Genomic DNA, 24,130 nt, shown 5'->3' on the forward strand with positions numbered 1-24,130 from the left:
AACTCCCCCAAGCTCCATCTGTGTTCCTAGTTGGGCATATGGAATATTCGTGCCAAGTTTGAACATTATGAACATTACATTTTTATTTATATAGACCAGACGTCCCCTCCCATGCATTGCTATGGCTCAGTCTTGTGATCGGGAAAATAAAGTAATGAGAAAGTGTTGGTTTCTAATATATGTAATTTCTTTATGCTTGTGGGTAAACAGTATTTGATTATGTTTTCTTGCCCTGGTGAAGGGAGTTGGACTGGATGGCCTTAAGTATTTTCTATTGGTCATAGGGGTTCAGTGTGGGAAGTTTGCCCCAATTCTATTGTTCGTGGGGTTCAGAAAGTTCTTTGATTGTAGGTGAACTGTAAATCCCAGTAATTACAACTCCCAAATGTCAAGGTATATTTTCCCCAAGCTCCATCTGTGTTCCTAGTTGGCCGTATGGAATATTCGTGCCAAGTTTGGTCCAGAGCTATCCTTGTTTGAGTCCACAGTGCTCTCTGGATGTTGATGTACTACAACTCCCAAACTCAACGCCAATGCCCAGCAAACCCTTCCAGTATTTTCTGTTGGTCATGGGAGTCCTGTGTGCCACGTTTGGTTCAATTCCATCATTGGTGGAGTTCAGAATGTTCTTTGATTGTAGGTGAACTATAAATCTCAGCAACTACAACTCCCAAATGACAAACTCTATTATTTTTTTTTTGAGTGATGGTCACTCCTTGGGTTAGTAGGTGCCTTGTGGCCAAATTTGGTGGCAATTAATCCAGTGGTTTTTTGAGTTATGTTAATCCCACAAACGAACGTTACATTTTATATAGATTACTAGCCACCCCCTGCCACATGTTGCTGTGGCCCAGTCTTGTGATCTGGAAAATAAAGTAAAGAGAAAGTGTTGGTTTCTAATATATGTAATTTCTTTATGCTTGTGGGTAAACAGTATTTCTTGCTGTTTCTTTGTCAGTGTTGATGTGGAGAGTGTCTGGTTTGCCTGCTCTAGAGCATACAACATAGAATTGTCCTTTTTTAGGGGTCCCTTTCAAATCTATAGTTGTGTGTGTGTGAATCATATCTATATCTATGGCTGGATGGCTCTTTGTCAGGAGGGCTTTGAGTACGTTTTCTTGCCCTGGTGAAGGGAGTTGGACTGGATGGCCTTAAGTATTTTCTGTTGGTCATGGGGGTTCTGTGTGGGAAGTTTGCCCCAATTCTATTGCTAGTGGGATTCAGAATGCTCTTTGATTGCAGGTGTACGATAAATCCCAGTAACTACAACTCCCAAATGTCAAGGTCTATTTCCCCCAAGCTCCATCTGTGTTGGGCATATGGAATTCCTAGTTGGGCATATGGAATATCCGTGCCAAGTTTGGTCCAGATCCATCATTGTTTGAATCCACAGTGCTCTCTGGATGTCGATGTACTACAACTCCCAAACTCAATGTCAATGCCCAGCAAATCCTTCCAGTATTGTCTGTTGGTCATGGGAGTCCTGTGTGCCATGTTTGGTTCAATTCCATTGTTAGTGGAGTTCAGAATTCTCTTTGATTGTAGGTGAACTATAAATCCCAGCAACTACAACTCCCAAATCACAAACTCAATTTTTTTTTAGTGATGGTCCTTGGGTCACTAGGTGTCTTGTGGCCAAATTTGGTGTCAATTCATCCAGTGGTTTTTGAGTTATGTTAATCCCACAAACAAACATTACATTTTATTTATATAGATAATAATTATTATTATTTTACTGTTTTACTGTATTCATCAAGAGCTGTCTTTTCCCCCAAGGAACTATTTAACAGCTTCATGACATCCATACTTAGCTGGAAGCAAGTTCCGCTCAAGGTGAAGAATTCTTTTAAATTCAAAACCATTTTATGCCCTATTGATTCTTCCATTTCCTTCTGTACCTTATTATAAAATTTTTGTACTCTGTCACATTTCCACCAGTATAGGAGCCATTTTTTCCACATCTGTGCCAACCCAATTTTGAGGTTGATTTAGTTATGTGTGCTAATTTAATTGGGGTTCTGTACCATTTAGTCAATATTTTCCTTTGTGTTTCTCTAATCCTTATGTACTTGATATGTTTAATTGAATTGATTGATCCAGTATTCAGTGTCTGAATCATTGTTATTCAGGTCCTCTTTCCATATCTCTACCAATATTTGTTTCAATTTATATCGATTTCCAACAAATTTCTTGTATATTAAACCCATCAGGCCTTTCTCCTTTTCTAATTTTAACTTTAAAATTAGATCAAAATCTGTTTCTGGGCCTTCATTTTTCCTCCAATTCATGATCCTTTGTTTCAGTCCATTCCAAAGAAGCCAGTTACAATGACAACAATTGTCCATAATTGTCTCATCTGGGTTTAGGAAATCTCTTATCAATTTTTATCCATTTTGTTTTAAATTTGTAGGCTGTTAGGAATTGTGGGAGTTGAAGTCCAAAACACCTGGAGGGCCAAAGTTTGCCCATGCCTGCTCTAGATCATCTTAACAGTTCTACTACTTTTTCAAGAAACTTTTGTATACCTGTGTTGTCCTATTACTGGGTTTTTTGTTATCTGCTTTTTATTTTTAAACTTCTGTCTTTCAGTGTGATTGTTGCACACAGGCACACAAACGAATTTCTAATTCATGCTTACAGCACATACTGCATTTTATGTTTGAATTGTAGAATGATCACAATGGTGTCATATCATTGCACAACTGGGACAAACCCTGCGGTTTGTGTTAAATAATGTATTTCAACTTTGCCTTTGATGAGCCCTAGGCTATACTTGTAAGGCTTAATCTTAGCTATTATGCTTTGTAGTTTAAATAAATTCCTCTGAATCCAGTGGACTGGGAATAAAGCTACTATTTTACATACATATAGCCTGAATATGATCTATTGAAAACAGTGAGACTTTCTTCTGAGTAGCTGTGCACAAGATTTTATTTTTTTTCCTTATTTTTTTATTTAACAGTTGAAAATCTTCATTAGGTAGAGTCATTGCAGTAGTGTCATTTCGTAAAGACATTTTTTGAATTCAGCAGGAGCAGAACTTGTTTCAAAGTGTTATCTGATCCTTTTTATAAAAATGTAACAAGATTTTTAGAGAGATAACATGGAAGTTGTATCAGTCTTAAGAGTGGCTTCCACAATCATTAGAACCGACAGTCAAGGATTCTAGGATCCAAAATTCAACACTGTAGAACCCACAGCTTAGTACCACTAATCTAACAGTTCACTCCAAGGGTGCATCTACACCAGTGGTTCCCAGCCTTTGAGCCTCCAGGTGTTTTTGACTTCAGCTCCCACAGTTTCTAACAACTGGTAAGCAGGCTGGGATTTCTGGGAGTTGAAGACCAAAACACCTGGCGGCCCAAACCATTGAGCTACACTGAACAATTAATGAGAGTTGTAGTTTTACAAGGTCTTTAGCCTTCTAAAGAATGCTGGTGCCCAAACAAACTGCAGCTTTCGAGATGTAATATATTACCCAATGGTAGGAAATCTGGGATCTGTAGTTTGGTGAGGCCCCAGATTCTTTGCCGGAGAAGATGAAAGACCTTGTAAAACTACGACTTCCATAGTTCTACAGTATTGAGCCATGGCAGTTAAAGTGATGTCATATTGCATTAATTCTACAATATTGATGCACCTCTAGTCCTATTGCATTCGTTTATCACAATTCTTATTTTCAGTAGGACCTAATTCTCAGGCATGTAAATACAGAATTACAGCTTCAGTAAATTAATCCATCACAACAAATACCAGCTACAGTGTATACAGTTTTTATAGCTACTTAATCTTAATTGTTGCTGCAGAGGTTGCACTTATAGGCCTGTATCAATACTGTAGAATTAAAACAGTTTGACCCCACTTTAACTGCCATGGCCCAATGCTATAGAACCCTGGTATTTGTAGTTGGTTGAGGCATTAGCACTTTTTGGCAGATGACTTTGTGAAACTACAACTCCTTGGATTCCAAAGCATTGAGTCATGGCAGTTAAAGCGGTGTCAAACTGCATTAATTCTACAGTGTAGATGTATCCTAGGGTAAAATATCTGAGGCTTCCCTAATTGCTGCTAAAGTGTACTAAGAACTTTCATCATACCCAGCCAGGCCAGTCAAAAGATTTCATAGATTTTGAGCTTATCTATGTTGAAAGTTTGGAACTGCCTTGTAAAAATTCCATCCCCTAGATTCTAGGTCTTACACTATCACAGATGAATGCAAGATAAATAATTGCCTGTTAATTGTCTCTTCTGCCACAGGAATAGATCACCTTCAGATACTGTCTGTATATATTGATTCTACTAGTCGGAATTCTCTAGATGCTTTCACTCATTTGAAAGAGCTGTGTGGTTACTTGTTTCCATGTCATGATTTTCAACTAACCAGCTATATTGAAATGGTGGGTTTTGTGGCATATGTCCTTCAAGAAGCCAGGACTGAAAGGACTTTATTAACCCATATTGAACAGATGGGAATTGCTCTCGAATCTTAGAGATCTGTGCTAAATTTAAGTTAGCGGTCTAGTTGTGACAGCCTATGTATCTCATTACCCATCTGCTCACAGTCTTGAGCCTATGAGCCAAGCAACAAGAAAATAATCAAATCTAAAAATTATGAAGTTCCTTAGATTTATTGTGTTCTGTGTCCAACATGAAAGAATAATCAGGCTGCAATCATGTACATATTTATCTTTGAGTAAGACCCACTGAATTCAATGGAATTTACTGCTGAATAAAGAGGATTGTGCCACATAATGAGAAGACAGAAAAGCTTAGAAAAGACAATGATGCTGGGGAAAAAGGAAGGAAAAAGGAAGAGGGGCCAACCAAGGGCAAGATGGGTGGCTGGTATCCTTGAAGTGACTGGCTTGACTTTGAAGAAGCTAGGGCTGGCGACAGCCGACAGGGAGCTCTGGCATGGGTTGGTCCATGAGAGCACAAAGAGTTGGAAGCGACTGAACGAATAAAAAACAAGAAGAAGATTGCACTGTTATAATTAATCATTGATAGTTTAAAGGTCCTTCTACACAGCCATACAACTCAGAATATGAATGCAGATAATCCACAATATCTGCTTTGAACTGGGTCCACATTGCCATATAATCCAGTTCAATGTGGACTTTATACGGCTGTGTAGAAGGGGCCTAACTTAGTTTCTGCTCTTTGCCCTCATTTTGTCTAACAATTAACAGTTGGACTTTATACATGGGAGGCACCTATAGCATGTATACTGTGTTGCACTAACACTGACTTTCTCAAGTGCTAAAGGGTATAATGAAAGGCAGCAGGACAGTGGAGAATTAAAGAAAGCAAATGGTATAAATAAACATGGGGATATGAGTTGGCCATTTTAATGTGTTTGCTGTATTTTTGTTTTTCCACACTGTTATTATTTAATTGTTTTTAACTTCTGTATTGCTCTTTTTAAACTGTTTAGTGTGGATAGATGTTAGCCACTTTGAGTCCCCATGAGGAGAAAGGTGGGGTATAAATAAAGCTAATAATAATAATGTTTCTGATCCCTTGATTGGACTCTGCTTTAAAATTAAGCTTTCCTCCTGGAAAACTCTTTGCCCATAGAAAGGTTTCATGTGCTGAGTGAAGTGTGCATTAGCTCAGCACACATCTTGGGGTGCTTCCAAGTAACATGATTCTATTAAGAAACTCCAGTAAATGTACCCAGAGGCCTGGGCCCCTTTCATAATACACGAAGTGTATATTCTACTTTAACTGCCATGACAACATCATGGAGTTTGTAGTTTGGTGAGGCACTAGAGCACTCTGGTGGATAATTCCTAATACCTTTCCTTAAACTGAAAATCTAAGGAATAAATAAGGTTAAACCATGGCAGTTATAATATAGGTTTAGGCTAGTACTGAGCAATGTAAATGACTCCCAGATACTGTTCCACAATGAACTTTTGTTTTAAAATAAAATCTCCCACTTCCACATATCTTGTAATTAAAGTGACAGCAAATGACTTTGCAACGAGTGTGGCATGGATTTTGTATTATGTTGTATTTTGCTGCATGGCCAACACAACTGCCCCCAAACATAATTCCTAAAGACTTTTAAACATGTAGGGCCCTTCCACACAGCCATATAACCCAGAAATCCCACAATATCTGCTTTGAACTGGGTTATCTGAATCCACACTGCCATATATTCCAGTTCAAAGCAGAAAGAAATATTCCAGCTCTCATCCTCAGGCCCCTTCCACACAACTGTATGAAAATCCACATTGAATTGGATTATATGGCAGTGTTCAGTTCAAAGCAGATATTGTGGATTATCTGCCTTGATATTCTGGGTTATATGGCTGTGTGGAAGGGACCTCAATATTTTCTTGCCACAGAGGCTGAAGAAGTGGCATTTTTATTTTACATAAAACACTTTTTTTTGCCACCAGGACAGTGGAGCTTGGGAGCCTATAATGCCCCAGGTAGTGCTGGACGGCTATTGCCACTGTCCTTCATGATGGCAAGGCTGAATGAAAACTAAGTCAGATGACATTTCGGGGGTTTACAGGTGTCACTGCCCTGTCCTTGTCTCTTGGGGCCCTTCCACACAGCCATATCAATAGATTATCTGAGTCCACAGTGCCATATATTCCAATTCAGAGCAGATAATTTGGGATTTTATTCAGCTCTGTGGAAGGGCTGTGAGAATTTAAACTTTGTTTTCTATTTCTGCCAGTTTGCTCTAGGTGCATCTACACTGACCACTTAAGTCAGTTTCAAACCAGTATTGAAATAAGTGGTTTTGCTGTGCAGATGATTACATAGGGAATCCTGGAGCCTGCTTTTGGTGATTACACAAACTACAGAGTACTGGTGTGCATTAAGGGCTTTTGTTCACACACTCTTCTTCGTGAATCTTATCAATGGAGTGAAGATATTACATTTGTGAGCTATAATCTCAGCCATTCTATGGGAAACGATATTATCTGCATGTAGTTTGTTTTTCCTGCAAAGATTTGCCAAAATTAGATCTACAAAGGCTCCTTACTCCTGAGTTTTGGATGTGTGGGAGACCTTGTAAGAAAACCTGGGCATTTGAAAAAGTCCTCTGGACAGGAATTTTAGCTCTGAATAAGAGGATATGTCTGGGAAAGTGGGTGATGTATGGTAACCCTGCCCAGGAATCCAACAATGTTCAAAAACTCATCTACTAAAAAAGAGATCCAATTCATTACAGAACATAAGCAAAATGATAATCTACACTATAAAATTAAAGAAGTTTGACACTTTAGCTGCGATTGTTCAAAGCTAGGGAATCCTGGGAGCTGTAGTTTGGTGACCCTTTGTCAGAGAAGGCTGAAGGCCTTGTGAAACTATAACTCCCAAGATTACACAGCATTTAGCCTTGAGAGTTAAACTGGTATAAACCTGTATTAATCCTACAGTGTAGATGCACTCTCAGTCAGCCTTTGTCTCTTCTACAGAACCTACATAATAATGTGTTGTCAAAGGCTTTCATGGCTCAAATCACTGGGTTGCTGTAAGTTTTTTGGGCTGTATGACTGTGTTCCAGAAGCATTCTCTCCTGAGGATGCCTGCCATAGATGCAGGCGAAATGTCAGGAGAGAATGCTTCTGGAACATGGCCATACAGCCCAAAAAAACTTACAGCAACCCACTACATAATAATATTGGATGTACTGCATGGCCTTATTTGCTCTCTGTGTGACCAGGAATCTCACCATTTTGTTCCAGCAGCTACACATACTCCATTTAGGATTCCCTCTTTGGTCATTAAAAGGGTTATTATGAAAACAATTTGTTTTTTTAGACTCATTTGACATTATGGCTTCAGTCTAAAATCATTCCCAAGACAGACATACCTGATGTCTAGCATTACAGAATTAATAGACTCAATGAAATCCCTCCGAACAAGGAGTTGCCATACTAGAAATACTGCAACGAGTTGCTTGGGGGCTGTAACTTAACGTTTCCATCAAAATCACTGCCAAAGCCACTCAGCTGCTGCATCAATAGAACATTTGGTTATTAAAAATAAAAGAGCACTTTATTTTATCTGTAATCAAGCAGTATACGCTTCAAGTTGCAGTAATTAGATTTTGACACTTGAATTGAGTTTTAGAAAGTATAAAAATGAAAAATGCTTTAAAAGTGCTCTGTAATGTAAAGAGACTTTGCATATTCTATTATTAACCAACTTAGTGTGATTTACTAGAGGCAGTGGAGCAACAAACAAATTAAAAACAGCTTGGAAAAACAGCCTTTAAAAAGCTACATGGCACATGCAACCACCGGCCCTTCCACACAGCCATATAACTCAGAATATCAAGGCAGAAAATCCCAATATATCTGCTTTGAACTGGGTTATCGGAGTCCCCACTGACATAAATTCCAGTTCAAAGCAGAAAATGGGGGGGGGGGGGGCTCTTCAGATGTGTGGAAGGGGCCCATGCTGTAGTGATGAGCTGGAGAAAGTGAGGGATTTTAAAAATCTAAAACACTAAAACAATTTTCAAAAACTCCCAGCCAACAAGACTGGCAGATTCTGAGGGTAGCAGTTTGATAAATAATCTTTGCTATGCATATTGATAAGCCGTACAGAAACCTCAAAGGAGTGGCTGAGGCCCCTTCTACACTGCCATATAATATCCAGATTATCTGCTTTGAACTGGATTATATTGGAGTGTAGACTCATATAATGAAGTTCAAAGCAGACAATGTGGATTTTCTGCTTTGATCACATGGATTATATGGCAGTGTATAAGGGGTCTCGAGACCTCCTACACTGTCATAAAATACAGAATATCAAGGCAGACAATCTACATTATTTGTTTTGAACTGGACTATCGGTCTACACTCCAATATGATCCAGTTCAATGTGATTTAAGGCCCTTCTACACTGCCATAAAATCCAGAATAACAAGCCAGATAATCCACATTATCTACTATGAACTAGATTATATGAGTCTACACTGCTATATGAACCAGTTCAAAGCAGGTGATCTGGATTTTATATGGCAGTGTAGAAGAGACCTCATATAATCCAATTCAAAGATAACAATCTGGGGTCAGATTCTGGGATATAGGACATGGCGACATAATATGTTAACTTTCTGAGGCACTCTCTTCCTCTCCATTGCATGGGGTTGAACACAAATCACCAGCAAGAGAAATCCCCCCCTTCCCACTTTTCCTACTTGGGACATTATTAATTTAGTTCTGAAGCATGGTACATTTCACTCCTTAATTTTATTATTTAATGCCGTTTGGACAGACAAGACAGAGACAGACAGAAAGGAGGTATGTTATGTCCAGGTCCAGCTTTTTGGCGCTTTGGGGGTTGTGCTCGAATCCAGGCACAGCGGGGTGCTGTTGCTCCATCCTCTATGGCGAAAAGCCATCAGGACTTCGTCCTTCCTTTTGGTCACTGGTCATTTTCTGATCTTTTTTTTATCTTTTATGGTGTCATAAAACACCACCAACCGCACCACTTTTTTTTAGCAGTACCTAATTACTCTACTTACAGCTCTAATCTGTTTTCCAACTGCGTAGGTAAACAGTGAGCTGGGCTAACAGTCAGGAGCTCATGCCAACCTGGAACTTCAAGTTTTCAGTTGGTAGATCTTAGCACTGCTGGCAATTTACCAGCTGTGCTAAAGCCCGTTTAAAATAGAAAACCCGGGATCAGGGCCTTTCTGAAAGGGCCCTGAGTCCACACTACCATATAATCCAGTTCAATGTGGATTTTGTACAGCTGTGTGGAAGTGGCCTCAGTGTCAGTTCATGAGCCATTTCCTGCTGGGGGGAAAGAGAATTATAGAATGGATGCAGTTTAGCACTGTGCCATGGCCCAAGACTGTGGAATCCTAGGAGTTATAGTTTAGTGAGAAACCAGGACTCTGGTAGAGAAGGCTGAAAGCCTTGTAAAACTACATCTTCCAAGACCCCATAGCCTTGAACTACAGTAATTAAAATGGCATTAAACTGAATCAATTCTACATCTACAGCAGGCCTGGGCAAACTTGGGCCCTCCAGGTGTTTTGGACTTCAACTCCCACAATTCCTAACAGCCGGTAGGCTGTTAGGAATTGTGGGAGTTGAAGTCCAAAACACCTGGAGGGCCCAAGTTTGCCCAGGCCTGCTGTAGATGTAGACTCTACATCTGTTTTTCGAATGTACTGCATGAAATATGATGAAATAACACCCCAAGGTTCAGGGGGATCTCAATGGGGTGGACTTCCCTGCGATGACTTCACGAGCAGCTCCAACTAGGACCCGGCGGAGTTGGCGTGGAGAGCAGTGGATCTCCCCACGTGGATCTTCCTCCTCGGCCCCTCCTTCTCTGGGTCCCGCCTCCTTCCTGCAGCCATGAGCTTGGAAGCCATCCGCTACCGCAGGGGGTCCTTGCAGATCCTCAACCAGCTCCTGCTGCCCCAGCAGAGCCTCTACGAGGCGGTGGGCAGCGTCCGCCAGGGATGGGAGGCCATCCGGAGCATGAAGGTGCTGCAAAGGGGAGAAAGGGCACCTGGAGAACCATTGTGGGCTTGGCTTGAGCGAGGGAGCCTCCAGTTAAGGGTTTGGGGCAAGGCAAGCCTTGGAAAAAGTTTCCTCTTTCAACCAGGAGCATTTCTGCGCCCTGCAGGGAAAGCTTTTTGTTGCCACCTTAGCTGCCATGCTGTGAAACATGCGGGATCTGGGATTTTTAGTTTGGCGAGGTGCTTCAAATCTCTGCTCTCCTGATTTAAGGTGCATCGTTTCATTCAGGCTGACGCCACTTTAACTGGTATGGCTCAGTAGTATGGGATCCTGGGGACTAATTTAGTGCCCTTGCAAAGCTACAACTCCCAGGGTTCCATAGCATTGAGCCATGGTAATTTATGGGTGCATCTAATGAATGTGGTCTTGACACCACTTTAACTGGAGCCCCCGGTGGTGCAGTGGGTTAAACCCCTGTGCCAGCAGGACTGAAGACCAACAGGTCACAGGTTCGAATCCGGGGAGAGGCGGATGAGCTCCCTCTGTCAGCTCCAGCTCCTCGTGCAGGGACATGAGAGAAGCCTCCCACAAGGATGATAAAAACACCAATTCATCCGGGTGTCCCCTGGGCAATGTCCTTGCAGACGGCCAATTCTCTCACACCAGAAGCGACTTGCAGTTTCTCAAGTCGCTCCTGACACGACCAAAAAAACCCAAAAAAAACACTTTAACTGCCCTGACTGGGCAGTGTGGAACTTTGGGAGTTGTAGTTTGATAAGATACCAGTACTATTTGCCATAGAATGACCTTGTAAGTATACTCAAGGCCCTTCCACAAAGGCCTTTAGTTGTTTATTTGTTCAGTCACTTCTAACTCTTTGTGACCTCATGGACCACATCAGAACTCCCTGTCGGGAGTCACCATCCCCAGCTCCTTCAGAGTCAAGCTAGTCACTTCAAGGATACCATCCATCTTGGTCAGCCCCTCTTCCTTTTTCCTTCCATTTTCCCCAGCATCATTGTCTTCTCTAAGCTTTCCTTTCTTCTCATGATGTGGCCAAAGTATTTCATCTTGGCCTCTACTATCCTTCCCTCCAATGAGCAGTCAGGCTTTATTTCCTGAAGTATGGACTGGTTGGATCTTCTTGCAGTCCAAGGCACTCTCAGAACTTCCACACCACAGTTCAAAAGTGTCAATCTTCCTTCACTCGGCCTTCCTTATGGTCCAGCTCTCACCTCCATGGGTTACTACGGGGAATACCATTGCTTTAACTATGTGGATCTTTGTTGCCAGTGTGATGTATCTACTCCTCACCATTTTATCTAGATTGGTCATTGCTCTCCTCCCAAGAAGTAAACGTCTTCTGATTTCCTGGCCGCAGTCTGCGTCTGCAGTAATATTGCACTTAGAAATATAAAGTCTTGTCACTGCCTCCACATTATCTCCCTCTATTTGCCAGTTATCAATTAATCCGGTTGCCAGAATCTTGTTTTTTTTTTAAAACTACAACCCAGCTTTTGCACTTTCTTCTTTCACCTTGATTACAAGGCTCCTCAGTTCCTCCTTGCTTTCGGCCATCAAAGTGGTATCATCTATATCACATAAAATCAAGGCAGAAAGTCCCACATTATCTGGGTGTGATACTCAGATATTGTGGGATTTTCTCTCTTGATATTCTGGGATATAAGGCTGTGTGGATGGCCCCTCTAATTGTATTGTCATGGCTCTATTGCACAACAAAATTAAATGCCTTCTCCAGCACACATCACAAAACAACACACCCATCCCTCCATTCCCCAGCCAACAGCACACAAACCCCAATGCTACATCAATGCGAAACTATGGAATTCAACATAGCTACACCTCCAGGATAAAGGCTATCTCTCACGGCCCTTTCAAACAGCCATATAACCAAGACCATCAAGGTAGAAAATCCCACAATATCTGCTTTGAAATAGGTTATCTGAGTCCTCACTGCCATATATTCCAGTTCAAAGCAGATAATGTGGAATTTTATGCAGCTGTGTGGAGGAGGCGGCCTTAATCTGTTTGTCCTTGTCACCCTATACTGTCTGTCAAATGGCAATAATTCAAGAAAAGAATATACTCAGTGAGATGGATCCCCAAGAATGCTCTGAGGGCCTTTCCACACAGCCCTATACTCCAGAATATCAAGGCAGAAAATCTCACAATATCTGCTTTGAACTGGGTTATCTGAGGCCACACTCAGATAATGTAGGATTTTCTGCCTTGATATTCTGGGATATAGGGCTGTGTGGAAGGGCCCTGAGTCCATACTCAGATAATGTGGAGTTTTCAGCCTCGATATTCTGGGATGTAGGGCAGTGTGGGAAGGGCTCTGAGCTTTCTTAAGGCTGCAGGACCTATAAAGTTCTTCCAAAGAGGAGAGAAGGCAGCCAATGATTGTGCAGTAGTGGAACCAAAACTACAACTCCCAGCATCACTGCGCCAACCCCTATTTTACCATCTACATCACTCACCTGTTTAAAAAAATAATGCTGAATTCCATCTTGGCATAGCAGACTTGGTGTCTCTGGCTGTTTCACCTGTTGTTTATAGTGGTGCTATTCCGAATGGTGATCCAGTGTCAATTCATGAGCCATTTGCTGCTAGTTCCAGGAAAGAAAGAAACAATTGTAGCCAGTGTGTAGTGCTTGACTTGCTCTCAGATGTGGGGAACTGGTATTCCTCCTAATAGGCTAGGGTTTGGCACCATATTTATGTCCCTTGGCTACTGCCAACCAACGGTTCATTGAATGTTATCAACTCATGCATCTCCACTTACGTTCGCAGTGGTTCTCAACCTGTGGGCAAACAGATGTTTTGGTCTTCAACTTCCAGTAATCCTAAGAGCTAGTTAACTGGCTGGGAATTCTGGGAGTTGTAGGTCAAAACAGCTGGAGACCCACAGGTTGAGAACCACTGTGATAGTGCTACTTTAGAGAGCCCTTGGTTCCAGGTGTCTTCATCACTTAACTGTATTTGTATTAGGTCTGCTGTAAAGGTTTGCTCAGCCTTCCCTAAGGTCCAGTTCTCACATCCGTAGGTGACTATGGGAGTACAGTACAGGCAGTCCCTGAGTTACAAACATCCAACTTACAAATGACACAGTTAAGAACGGGGATGTGACAATAGGAAATGAGAGAAATCTACACCTCAGAAGGGAAATTCACTCCTGAAAGAGTTATGGGAAAAAGGCATCTCCACTGAAACTTTAGCACCAATCCTTGTTTCCACCACAAACCAAATTTTTCAAAATCCAATTATCACATGGTCAGAAAGAGAGGTGAAATCTTCTGAACAGAGGCACAGACAGCAAAACAAACCCTTCAGGGGTGTTAACCTTTCCTTATGCTATCCAGAGCTAAAGAAGATATATTTTTGTCTGGAGTTACACTTCAGAATGCAACTTAAGAACAAACCTACAGAATCTATCTTGTTTATAACTTCCCAGACTGTATTCTGGGAAATTTTGTTTTCTCTGTATGTTAAGCATCATGTTTGCAAGAGGGTTGGGAAGAGAGATTGAATCCTTCACATCCCTAAAAGAGTTTCCTTTCTCTTAGGTCCGGGGTGCTCCGGCCATCGCCATCGTAGGCTGCCTAAGTTTGGCAGTGGAACTGCATAATAAAGCAACTGAAGAAGAGAATGTAGGCAACCTGGAAACATTTGTGTTAGATTCGTTGAGCTATTTAGTGAGTGCCCGGCCAACTGCTGTCAACATGGCCCAAGCTGCTCAGGAGCTGGGCCGCGTTGTCCGCCAGGAAGCCAAGCGTGAAGGATCTACTGTTGAGAGTTTGCGAGAAAAGTGAGGACCCCAAACTTTCCCTTCTTGTTCCCTCTCAGTCCTTTCAAACTTTATAGGTAAGATCATGATGGTCAGTATCACCTCTCATTATAGGGTCATCTGCTGGGCAGAAGCCATGTTGGATCAAGACCTCAAAGACAACAAAAGCATTGGGGACAATGGAGCATTCCACCTCCTGCAGAGGGTTGGACAAGACAAGGTGATAGTCCTTACACACTGCAATACAGGCTCACTGGCAACTGCTGGCTATGGAACTGCACTTGGTAAGAGACATCTTTGTGTATTCAGGAAGCATCACCATCACAGACAAAATAATTCCAATTCAGCTTGACTTTTTGCCCTCTTTTCCACCCTATTGAATTTTTCCCCTCATCCCTTATTTTTTTTTTTGTCTTTAATTGAAAGAAAAGCTAGAAGTCCTAGCTGATTTGAAAACACGGGTTAACCATTATTTCTGAGAGATGAGAAGTAGCCTTTCAGATTTTGGACTGCAGCAGTTATATTCCCTTGTTAATGGGTCTGGTTACAAAGTTGCAGTTAGCAACATCTGGAGTGCTACAGTGTTATTAACTCAACTTCGTAGGGTGACTAGGACCTCATCATATTAGGAAATCCATTTCTATCAGTATTCATCCTGTAATTTTTTCTGACTGAATGCAGACGGGATACATACTGACTCCATCTCACCCAAATACTACTATTCTTAACTTCAGAAAATGCTGCTCTTGGTCCCATCACACTTCAGAAGGATGGTTCCTCCCTGTCTGTTTGGAAATGCATTTGCCTGATAGCTACCTTTTTGTGCGAAATACAGAGATCTGAGGAATCTAATGTTATTGTATTACTAAACTTTCTCTTCCTGTTCCCTCTTAGTTCTTTCAAACTTTATAGGTATAGGTTTCATTAGATATGGCTCCTTTGCTGCATCTACTGATGGAGCTGCTATCATTACTACTTCAGTTTTACATGCCTGAAGTTTAGGCAATGCAGAAGCCACACAGCTTCGGACAACACAACTTCTCTTTCTGAGGAGACGTAATAGTTTAAAGTAAAAGTATGTTGCTTTAATGACGATACAACAAAGAAAGACATTGTGTAGATTCCGGTTAAAAAATTACAATATATATATATAACGAGGTAAAGTGGCAATTCCAGATTTCCTTAATCCTGGAGATCTTTCTCCTTCGATGTTCCAAACAGAAATGGCAGCTGTTTCCATCATGAACAGTTTGGTGTCATGAGACTACACCACCTAATGACAAGTCATATTGTTGTTGACGTGATACATACTGATTTCCCAATCACACACAAAAACAAGCGATGGAAAACTCTGTAGTATTTCAAATATTATGATTAGAATACCATCTAGAAATACTCAATTTCTGCCACATTTTGGAGATGGATTTTGACTGATTACTGATGGGATGGCATGGCACAAACATTATGTGATGGGGCCTGTTGGAAATTATCTTCAATCAGTCTCAGAAATGAAGTATTTCCTAATATGTTGAGGTCCCTCCTCCTTGCTTTAACCCAATCCCATATTTTGCCAGTACTTACAGTGTTGCTTTATAGGTGTGATTCGCTCTCTGCATGCCATGGGTCGTCTCCAACATGTCTACTGTACAGAGACACGGCCATACAATCAGGGAGCCCGTTTGACAGCTTATGAACTTGTGTATGAAGAAATTCCTGCCACACTCATTGCTGACAGCATGGTATCTATGGCTATGAAAGAGAAGAAGATATCAGGTGAATATCTTGCATGTTACTTCTTCTGCTTCACCGCTCACTCATTTCCATATTGATCTAACACCTGTCTCTTTTGTGCAAGCAATTTAGTATTCTCACTTGTTTATCAAGTAGCCTTGTACAGATACACTCCTTTTGATGAAGTAGATGCGTTTTTGGGCATTTTTTAACGGAACATTTGATTTCAGAGGCAGAAATAACATTGAAAAAGGTCCAGGGTGGGAGAAAGAACTCTTTTCTACTTGAGCCAAGTATGAATGTTGCAAGTGCCCACATTGAATACTGTAATGAAATGTCTAATTATAATGTAGGTTTTAAATATGTTTATTAATATATATAAATAAAAATGTAATGTTCGTTTGTGAGATTAACAGAACTCAAAAACCACTGGACAAATTGACACCACATTTGGACACAAGATACCTAACAACCCAATGTGTGTCCTTCACTCAAAAAATTGATTTTGTCATTTGGGAGTTGTAGTTACTGGGATTTATAGTTCACCTACAATCAAAGAGCATTCTGAACTCCACCAACGATGGAATTGAACCAAACATGTCACACAGAACTCCCATTAACATTTTATCTAAACCTAGCCATATGTACAAATGAAATAAAACAACCAGCTCAAGGAAACAGACACATTTTAAAACTTCCATAGACTTTAAACTTTAATGTGAAATGCATCCAATGATTTTTTTTTCTTTCACAAGCCTCTACTTTTCTTATGATTTCCATGTGTGTGACCAACGTACAGGTCTATGTATCTTTAACATCTGGGAGATGGGGGTGTCAAGCTTATCTGTCTTCCCCTCTTCGATTTGCTGCCGATATATGCTCATTAAGGGATTCTAGAAGCAGCTGCTATTTATTTTACCCATTCTAGATACAGTAGGCCTGGCTAGGCAGACTCGCATTATTTTTTTCTGCAGGCATGCTGTTGAAACCTAATACTGAAAATCTGTTTCAGCAGGCCATTTCACCATTCACTCATTGCCAGTGCTGCTAAACACTTCCCAGCTGAACAGATGACAAGAGGAAAATTGGGGGGGGGGGGGCATGAAGTGAAAATAAAACTTTGTAGAAAGAACCTACTTTATCAGACATTTTGTTAACTGGGGTATGCCAGTATACGAATATATATCACTGATGTGTTTGCAGGAGGTAGTGTTTCTACATAAACAGTGGTGGATCACTTTCATATAGCACATCACCTCTTAAATGTGAAGTGAGAAATAGAATGATTGTTCACAGAGCCTACTAATGATTAGGACTGAGGAGATTCATGCTTGTAGGTTCACTTAGACTTTAAAGCTCATTGGGTAGAGTCTAATCTATCTCTTCGGTGTGTATAGTAAAACACAGAGAAAAGGAGATCATAAGAAAAGTAGAAACTGGTGACATAATCTACTGAGACCGTAAGGCTTTGGTGGAAGACATTACAAGCATGCATTTGGCTATGTACCAGAATCTCTTCACCAGCAATGGAATGGCTATTAAAAGGGAGGTTATCACAAAACTCCCAGCCAAACAATCTAGAAATCATAGAATCATAGAGTTGGAAGAAACCGCATGGGCCATTTAGTCCAATCTCATCCAACTCTATTTTTTGAATGAAAAATGAAAGTTATTTCCAGTTTCATTTCCAACTGATTTTAGCTGATTTTCAAGATGTAGGATAAAAATTCTCCCTCCTCCACACGTGCGCATTTTCATGATATATGGTCAGCTGAATGCATGCAATTAATCAACGGTTATTAGACTTAGCATGATCAAATCACAGTGGACAATTCTTTTTAAAAACTAAATACTATCTGGCACTTTCAATTGACTTTTGGTATTCCAGCCTGTTAGCTTGGAATTTTAATAGAGGATTCTTTTCTTGAGAACCATCAGCCCTTTGAAGCACAAAAGTGTACTGAAGTTCACAATCAGACCCGGTGTTGTGTATACTGCACCTTGGAGGGCCTTCCTGGAAAGGTCAATGCCTCGATTCTCTCCTTCTAGTATTTCCTTGCGAGCCTCCAGCTGTGCTGCCCGTTCTTGTGCCTCAAAAAGGGAGGTTTCCAGGAATTCCTTCTCAACTCTAAAGCACATCAGGAAATAATCAGTGCCAGTCAATTGAGCTGTCAATGACTTGACACTAGAGGCATCTACAAAACAGTAGTTTTGGAAAGGGAGTGATATACAACCAGTATATCATCCCCAGAAAGTTTCTTGGCATTGGTGATAACATTAATCACAGAGTCTCTGGCCATAGATCCACCAGAACAGCAATTAGGCATTTAATCTATGAAGAAGCATATCTGCTTGAAGGCTAATACTTTTCTAATCTCATATGCTTCTCGCTTAGCACAGAAATCTTGAATGGAAAGCTCAGAACATTGTTGCCTGGCCAAGTGAAGAAAACCCAGTTCTACAATTAAGTGTGGCACTAATGGTTCAATTATATGCTGCTCCCTGTGTGACATCTTGCTAGTTGCATATGCAAGTCCACCTTATGCCTGCTTATGACCTTTTTTTATCATTGTGTCGGCTGGCATTCTCTTCTGCCCTCTGTAACAACCATTGCCTTTTCTCATAAGAATAATGGTTTTGCTATGATGCCCCCCACTCCCCAAATAGCAATTATGTGGCTGGTGGAGAGCACAGAGTATTGGAGAAGTTCTAGCTAATTGAGGATAAAGTGTGGATGGCAAGTAGAGAAACATATATATTACTTGATATTCCATACAATCAAAGCAGGATAAGGGGGAAAACAAATAGTCAGGAGTCTACTATTTTCATTTTGGTTGCCTTGGTAACGGAATATATTTGGAGAGAAGGGATAAAGGATAAGGGCCACGGCCTGTATTTTCAGTTCTTTTAACATCTAATAAGCCATGCTTTGTCCTTAACCTTTTTCTTCCTTTTTTTTTTAAACCCAGCTGTCATTGTGGGAGCAGACAGGGTTGTTGCCAATGGAGACACTGCCAACAAAGTGGGTACTTACCAGCTAGCTATTGCTGCAAAGCACCATGGGATCCCTTTCTATGTGGCAGCACCTAGCACTTCATGTGACCTAAGCTTAGAACATGGTGGTCAAATTGTCATTGAGGAGCGACCAAGCCAGGAGCTGACGGACATCAATGGTGTGCGGGTTGCAGCACCAGGTACCAAAGCATAGGGTGGATGAGGGTGAACAAACTTACATTTTCGTTTCTGTTACTATCTAGTAATTAACAGGTGGACACACCAGTTTGCATTGTCTAGATGTTTCAAATATTTACAATGAGGCTTTGTAAGTGAAGTTTAAATACAGTTAACTTTATAAATTTAGCTACATCTCAACCCAGCACTATGGAATGAGCCATTGGAGACTTCTCACAGAATGCTTTATTCCTGTTTGTTCTTCAACTACTGGAAGACATGGTCTACCTGGATTGATCATGTATCTTCGTTGAGAGTTACCTGTCTCCCATTCAGGAGCATGGAAGTAGGGAATTGAACTATCTGAGCCACGAGCCACTAGTCATTCTAGCTGGACAGAATAGAAATTGTAGCTGAAATTCATCATATACTGGGGGGTACAGGTTTGGGAAAGTGACCAAAGTGTATTTTGCATGGTATTTATATATAACATTGTTGTACAGGAGAGTCTTCTTTCTTTCTTTCCAGGCATTGGTGTTTGGAACCCAGCTTTCGATGTCACACCCCATGACTTGATAACAGGTGGCATTGTCACTGAATTGGGTGTCTTTTCTCCTGCTGAACTCCAAGCAGCCTTGACACAGAGAGCAAACAAAGTGTGAACATATTCTGCTGAGTTGATCTCAGATTCTTGGTCAAAAATGTGAATTGGGCTGCAGATTGATGGATCATGTTCCTGACCTGGATCTCTGCTTTTTATTTCCATTCTGTTATTTAATGAAAACTTACTAAATAAAGAATATGGGCAATAAATGCACATTGTGCCTTTAAACTGCCTTGAATTCATGATGATTACATGAATTTCATTTAAAAAAAAACAATTGGCAAAAATACTCAGGAGAGGGTTTGCCAGTTACTTCTTCTGAAATGCAGCCTACTGCACCTGGTTTTCTTTGGCGATTTTCCATCCAGGTACTATCTAGGATTGACCCTGCTTAGCTTTCAAGATACAGTTGCAGAAATAGATTGCCCGTCATATGTATTAACCTTAAGTTTTGTACTACAGAACTAACATCTAGAAAGTTTTCTCTTCCTTTGGTCTTTTTTATGATAATCACTATATAACGTCTAGTTCCTTAGGCAATCTATAAATAATACATGTAAAGACGATGATTGTTTGAGTCTTTATATTCTTTGCTTTTGCAATTTTGAAGAGCTGTGTTTTCCCCAGGAACATCAAAGGAAGATGTTTTGAGTCTCAAGGCCGAATCCTCAAGGCAGAACATAACATTCTTGGCATCCCCAAGGTAGAACCAGTTTTATTCATAAGGCAGCTGGGGAAGACTGTAAGGGAATCATATGGTCCTCCTTAACTCAGAAGCAGATTAATTCAACTTGCCTGTTGGTATCGATTCGGTATCAGTGGCTATTGCTTTCCATGCTGGCTTTTTAATACTTTTATTTTTACTCATAAGGTATCATGGTAAGCTAGATTTTTTTTAACATGATATGAAATGTTTCATAAATAAAATGTAGAAACACTGTTTTTGTCTGGTTTTTTTAAAAAAAAAATAGGTGGGGGGAAAGCCTGAGTAAGATGTAGATGTGGAGAAAATGTATATGATCTACCACTTGTTTCTGTTTTGAAAGAGTAAAAAATCAAATAGCGATTTCTGGATGAGACTTGAAGCAACATAAAATTGTACCGTGTGTTCAGGTGTAGCCGTCTAGCTATCCTCAGAAAAGTCACAAGCAGAGCATAATTATTAGGATGGGAAGACTATACAAAACCAAAACAAAAAAAATATGTTTATATCATGTGATAATGTGAAGTGCCTATCCACAACTCGGTCTTCAAATCTCATTATAGGAGGTCTTCAGCTCTTGGTGATGTCAGTGGCTGCAGCTTTGTTTTTATATCTAAACATCTTTTCGCTGAATTCCAATTTAATTTATGCAGTAATACATCATATTTTCTCCTCTACAGAAGATGCAGTGGAGTTACGGGACAGTAGTTTGACTAAAGCAATGTAGTTCACATATCGCATGAGTGAAAAATACATGGGGAACCTCCTAGCTTAGCTTCAGGTAATATGGTAGTGCAGTGGGATAAACTGCTGAGCTACTGAACATGCTGACCGAAAGGTGGGTGGTTCAAATCCAGGGAGTGGGATGAGCTCCTGCTGTTAGTTCCAGCTTCTGCCAACCTAGCAGTTTGAAACCATGCAAATGTGAATAGATCAATAAGTACCACTTCTGTGGGAAGGTAACGGCGCTTCATGCAGTCATGCTGGCCCCGTGACCTTGGAGGTGTCTATGCACAATGGTGGCTTTTCGGCTTAGAAATTGAGATTGGCACTACCCCCCAGAGTCAGACATGACTAGACTTAATATCAGGGGAAACATTTACCTTTAACTTAATATGTTTATAATCAACATGTGTGACACAGACAAACGATGGATGCTATAATGAAATATTGATATTTGTAATATAGTGCAATAAGCTTCTACTCAATTGCCCAACTTCATTTAAGGAATCTTATTTCACATGTTTGCTCAGTTTTAATTAATGTTTGTATACGAATGAACAAGTAAGGGGAACTTGGCCCCAACAAACAACAGTCTGGTTAAAATAATATATCAGGGGACTGTTTGGTGGCATGGCTAAGGGTGTCCTAACTCCATTACATTGTGGGAGTAATAATAGCAGCACTGGTTTTAATGCCTTACAAGGCTATACTAAGAATTGTTGTGATACAGTGTATGAAATATTTAAACACTTAATATGTGTGCTATATAAATTCATATTTTTATTGGCAGGCTGTTGAATGTCTGCTAATCTTTCAACAGTTAAAGAAACAGGATTTGTTCCAGAAAAAAAAATGACATACTTCAGATAGATAAGAAAAATATATGGGTTTCAGCATACAGTAGATGTGGATCCTTTTCCTGCCATCTGGACAACAAGTGAAGGCAACAGAGAAGAAGGCCAGACACAGTCATTGTTTCTTTAAAATGTTCAACTTGGCTGATGCTTCAAAAATCTGTAAAAAGAGATTTTAAATTCACATCAAAAAAGAGCATGAAAACCGAGGCCCAGGGAATCTCCATTTATTCCTACTGGGAAAATTGCCTCTGGAAGGTTAAAGCCAGCTTGATGGGCCACAATTTGTAGCAGCTGCAGATCTGACCCAGCTTTTAACAATTGGTTCCATCAATTAAATGAGCCGAATTTGAACACTTACCAATGTGTGTTATGACTGTTACACAGCCAGTCTAATCTGTGTAGCTAAATTGCATTCAACTGCATCTAATGATTTTTGTTTCACCAACTCACAGATGGGCTCTTGATGCACTGTGTTCATGAAAAATCCTAATGTAAAATTTTTCTTTAAGGTCAGGGTAATTTAAATAGCCTGTCAAGAGAAGCTTTTAGAAAACCTAGTGTGTGACTATAATCCACAAGATTTCTCATTAGGCATGCCTTATATTAAGCATTGATTTTGGCTCAGTTCCTTCAGGTGGAAAGTAGCTCTGTCAGCACAGTGGGTTAGAAGTGGGTGCTTTAAAAATAATTTCTTTCTCCAGAAGTTGTAATGCCTATTCAATGCTCTTGTTGGAAAGGTTAAAAACAGTTATTGTTGTATTCCCCCAATTCCTGCTGGCATTTGAATTGCGTATTGTGGGTCAAACAATTAGCAATCACCTGGCAATCATGAAAATGTTCATTGCACCATGCGGATGTTTGTATAACAGTGTGAGTCTCTTTGCCAAGAGCAGGTTAACAAATAATTTACTCGCTGCAATGAACAACAGCATAAACTAGACTGAGGCTTTTGTTACTGCATTCTTATGCGCTGCCATATGGGTTATATTCAGATTCACACGCAAATAAAATATTTGGACAATATTTTATCTCAGCTAGATTTTTAAAACCTTTTTAAACAGTATATTTAAATGCCACATGGATTTGGATTGCTGAACGACATCTATAAACAGATGTAGCTATGGGTGGCGGGAAATAAAGACATTGTTACAAATAATTCAGCCTCCCAAGTAAAGTTTTGCTTCAGCTCCCAAATTTCTAGCACTGTATCTACTTAAAACTTCAGCTGAACATTTAAAAACACAGTTTAAGCATTCAGGGAAAAGATGCAGCCAATGCTATCAAGGCAGTTGATCATAGCAAAGAGATGGCACAAATATTTTTTTAGTATGTCACTTTGCAATGCTAGAAAATTGGGGACTGAAGGAAAGTATCATGGCAGGAGAGCCCAATACTCCATGTAAGTGGCTTCATTTGGGGAATAGTTATACAAGTATTTGGTTGATCCTTTAATTTGGAGATGAACAACCGAGGAAGTTTTGGAAGCCAGTTGACTGCCCTGGAACCTCCAGTGGCTGGAAAGGCTGCCAAATGTGGCAAAATCCCTCCAATAGGGACTAGGGAGAAGTTAATTTCTGGCTTTCAAAAACCACAGAAGGCCCTGCTAGCCATATAAAAAGTACAGTGCGTCTCCAGGAGTGTCCAAATTTTTGGCAGAAGAATGGCAACTTAAGAAGTCTGGAGGGATCAAGGATCACAAAACTGGAATCAGGAACTTGCATGTGGGCCCAAGACTGCGGTTTGTTTACCCCTGATTAATAGAGTGAGATCATGAAGTCCTATGCTTATTAGTACTATTTTGGAGTTTGCAACATAGTTAAAATGATTGTGTGAGGAAGCGAGTATATTACCCCTACATTTGAAAGGAAAACTTGCAATATGCGGGGAATTCTCTGTAGTAGGAGTGGGCAAAGTTAAGGCCATATTTGGTCCCCAAACACTACTTTTCCAACCACCCTATGTCCCCCATTTCTTACAATAGTATTTTAAACTTTAGTTTTAAGCAGTTTTTGCAACACACGAAGCCCCCCCCCCCCCTTCCTGGGCTATCCTCAGAGTTATCCTACTCATTTAAAAAAA

At 40.4% G+C, this 24,130-nt stretch overlaps 1 protein-coding gene across 2 annotated transcripts; it reads left to right on the forward strand.

Annotated features, from left to right (window-relative positions):
* The first annotated feature begins 1,778 nt into the window (after positions 1 to 1,778).
* On the forward strand, positions 1,779 to 20,706 carry MRI1 (methylthioribose-1-phosphate isomerase 1). 2 transcript variants are annotated; one of them, XM_067465956.1, is made up of 6 exons: positions 1,779 to 1,833; positions 14,042 to 14,283; positions 14,377 to 14,546; positions 15,859 to 16,035; positions 18,963 to 19,187; positions 19,693 to 20,706. In XM_067465956.1, the coding sequence occupies exons 1-6, from the start codon at positions 1,795 to 1,797 to the stop codon at positions 19,824 to 19,826; spliced, it is 987 nt and encodes a 328-aa protein (XP_067322057.1). In that variant the 5' UTR covers positions 1,779 to 1,794; the 3' UTR covers positions 19,827 to 20,706. The 2 variants fall into 2 exon arrangements, with proteins under 2 accessions (XP_067322057.1, XP_060623900.2); XM_060767917.2 differs by lacking the exon at positions 1,779 to 1,833 and adding an exon at positions 10,301 to 10,478.
* The last annotated feature ends 3,424 nt before the right edge of the window (positions 20,707 to 24,130 follow it).

The sequence above is a fragment of the Anolis sagrei genome, chromosome 3 (genome assembly GCF_037176765.1).
Source record: "Anolis sagrei isolate rAnoSag1 chromosome 3, rAnoSag1.mat, whole genome shotgun sequence".
NCBI classification, from domain to species: domain Eukaryota; kingdom Metazoa; phylum Chordata; class Lepidosauria; order Squamata; family Dactyloidae; genus Anolis; species Anolis sagrei.

Coding starts and splice junctions, on each gene's coding strand:
- MRI1 (XM_060767917.2), top strand. CDS start 10,347: ATGAGCTTGGAAGCCATCCGCTACCGCAGGGGGTCCTTGCAGATCCTC. Junction 14,284..14,376: donor GTTGAGAGTTTGCGAGAAAA/GTGAGGACCCCA, acceptor CTCTCATTATAG/GGTCATCTGCTGGGCAGAAG. Junction 16,036..18,962: donor GAAAGAGAAGAAGATATCAG/GTGAATATCTTG, acceptor TTTTAAACCCAG/CTGTCATTGTGGGAGCAGAC.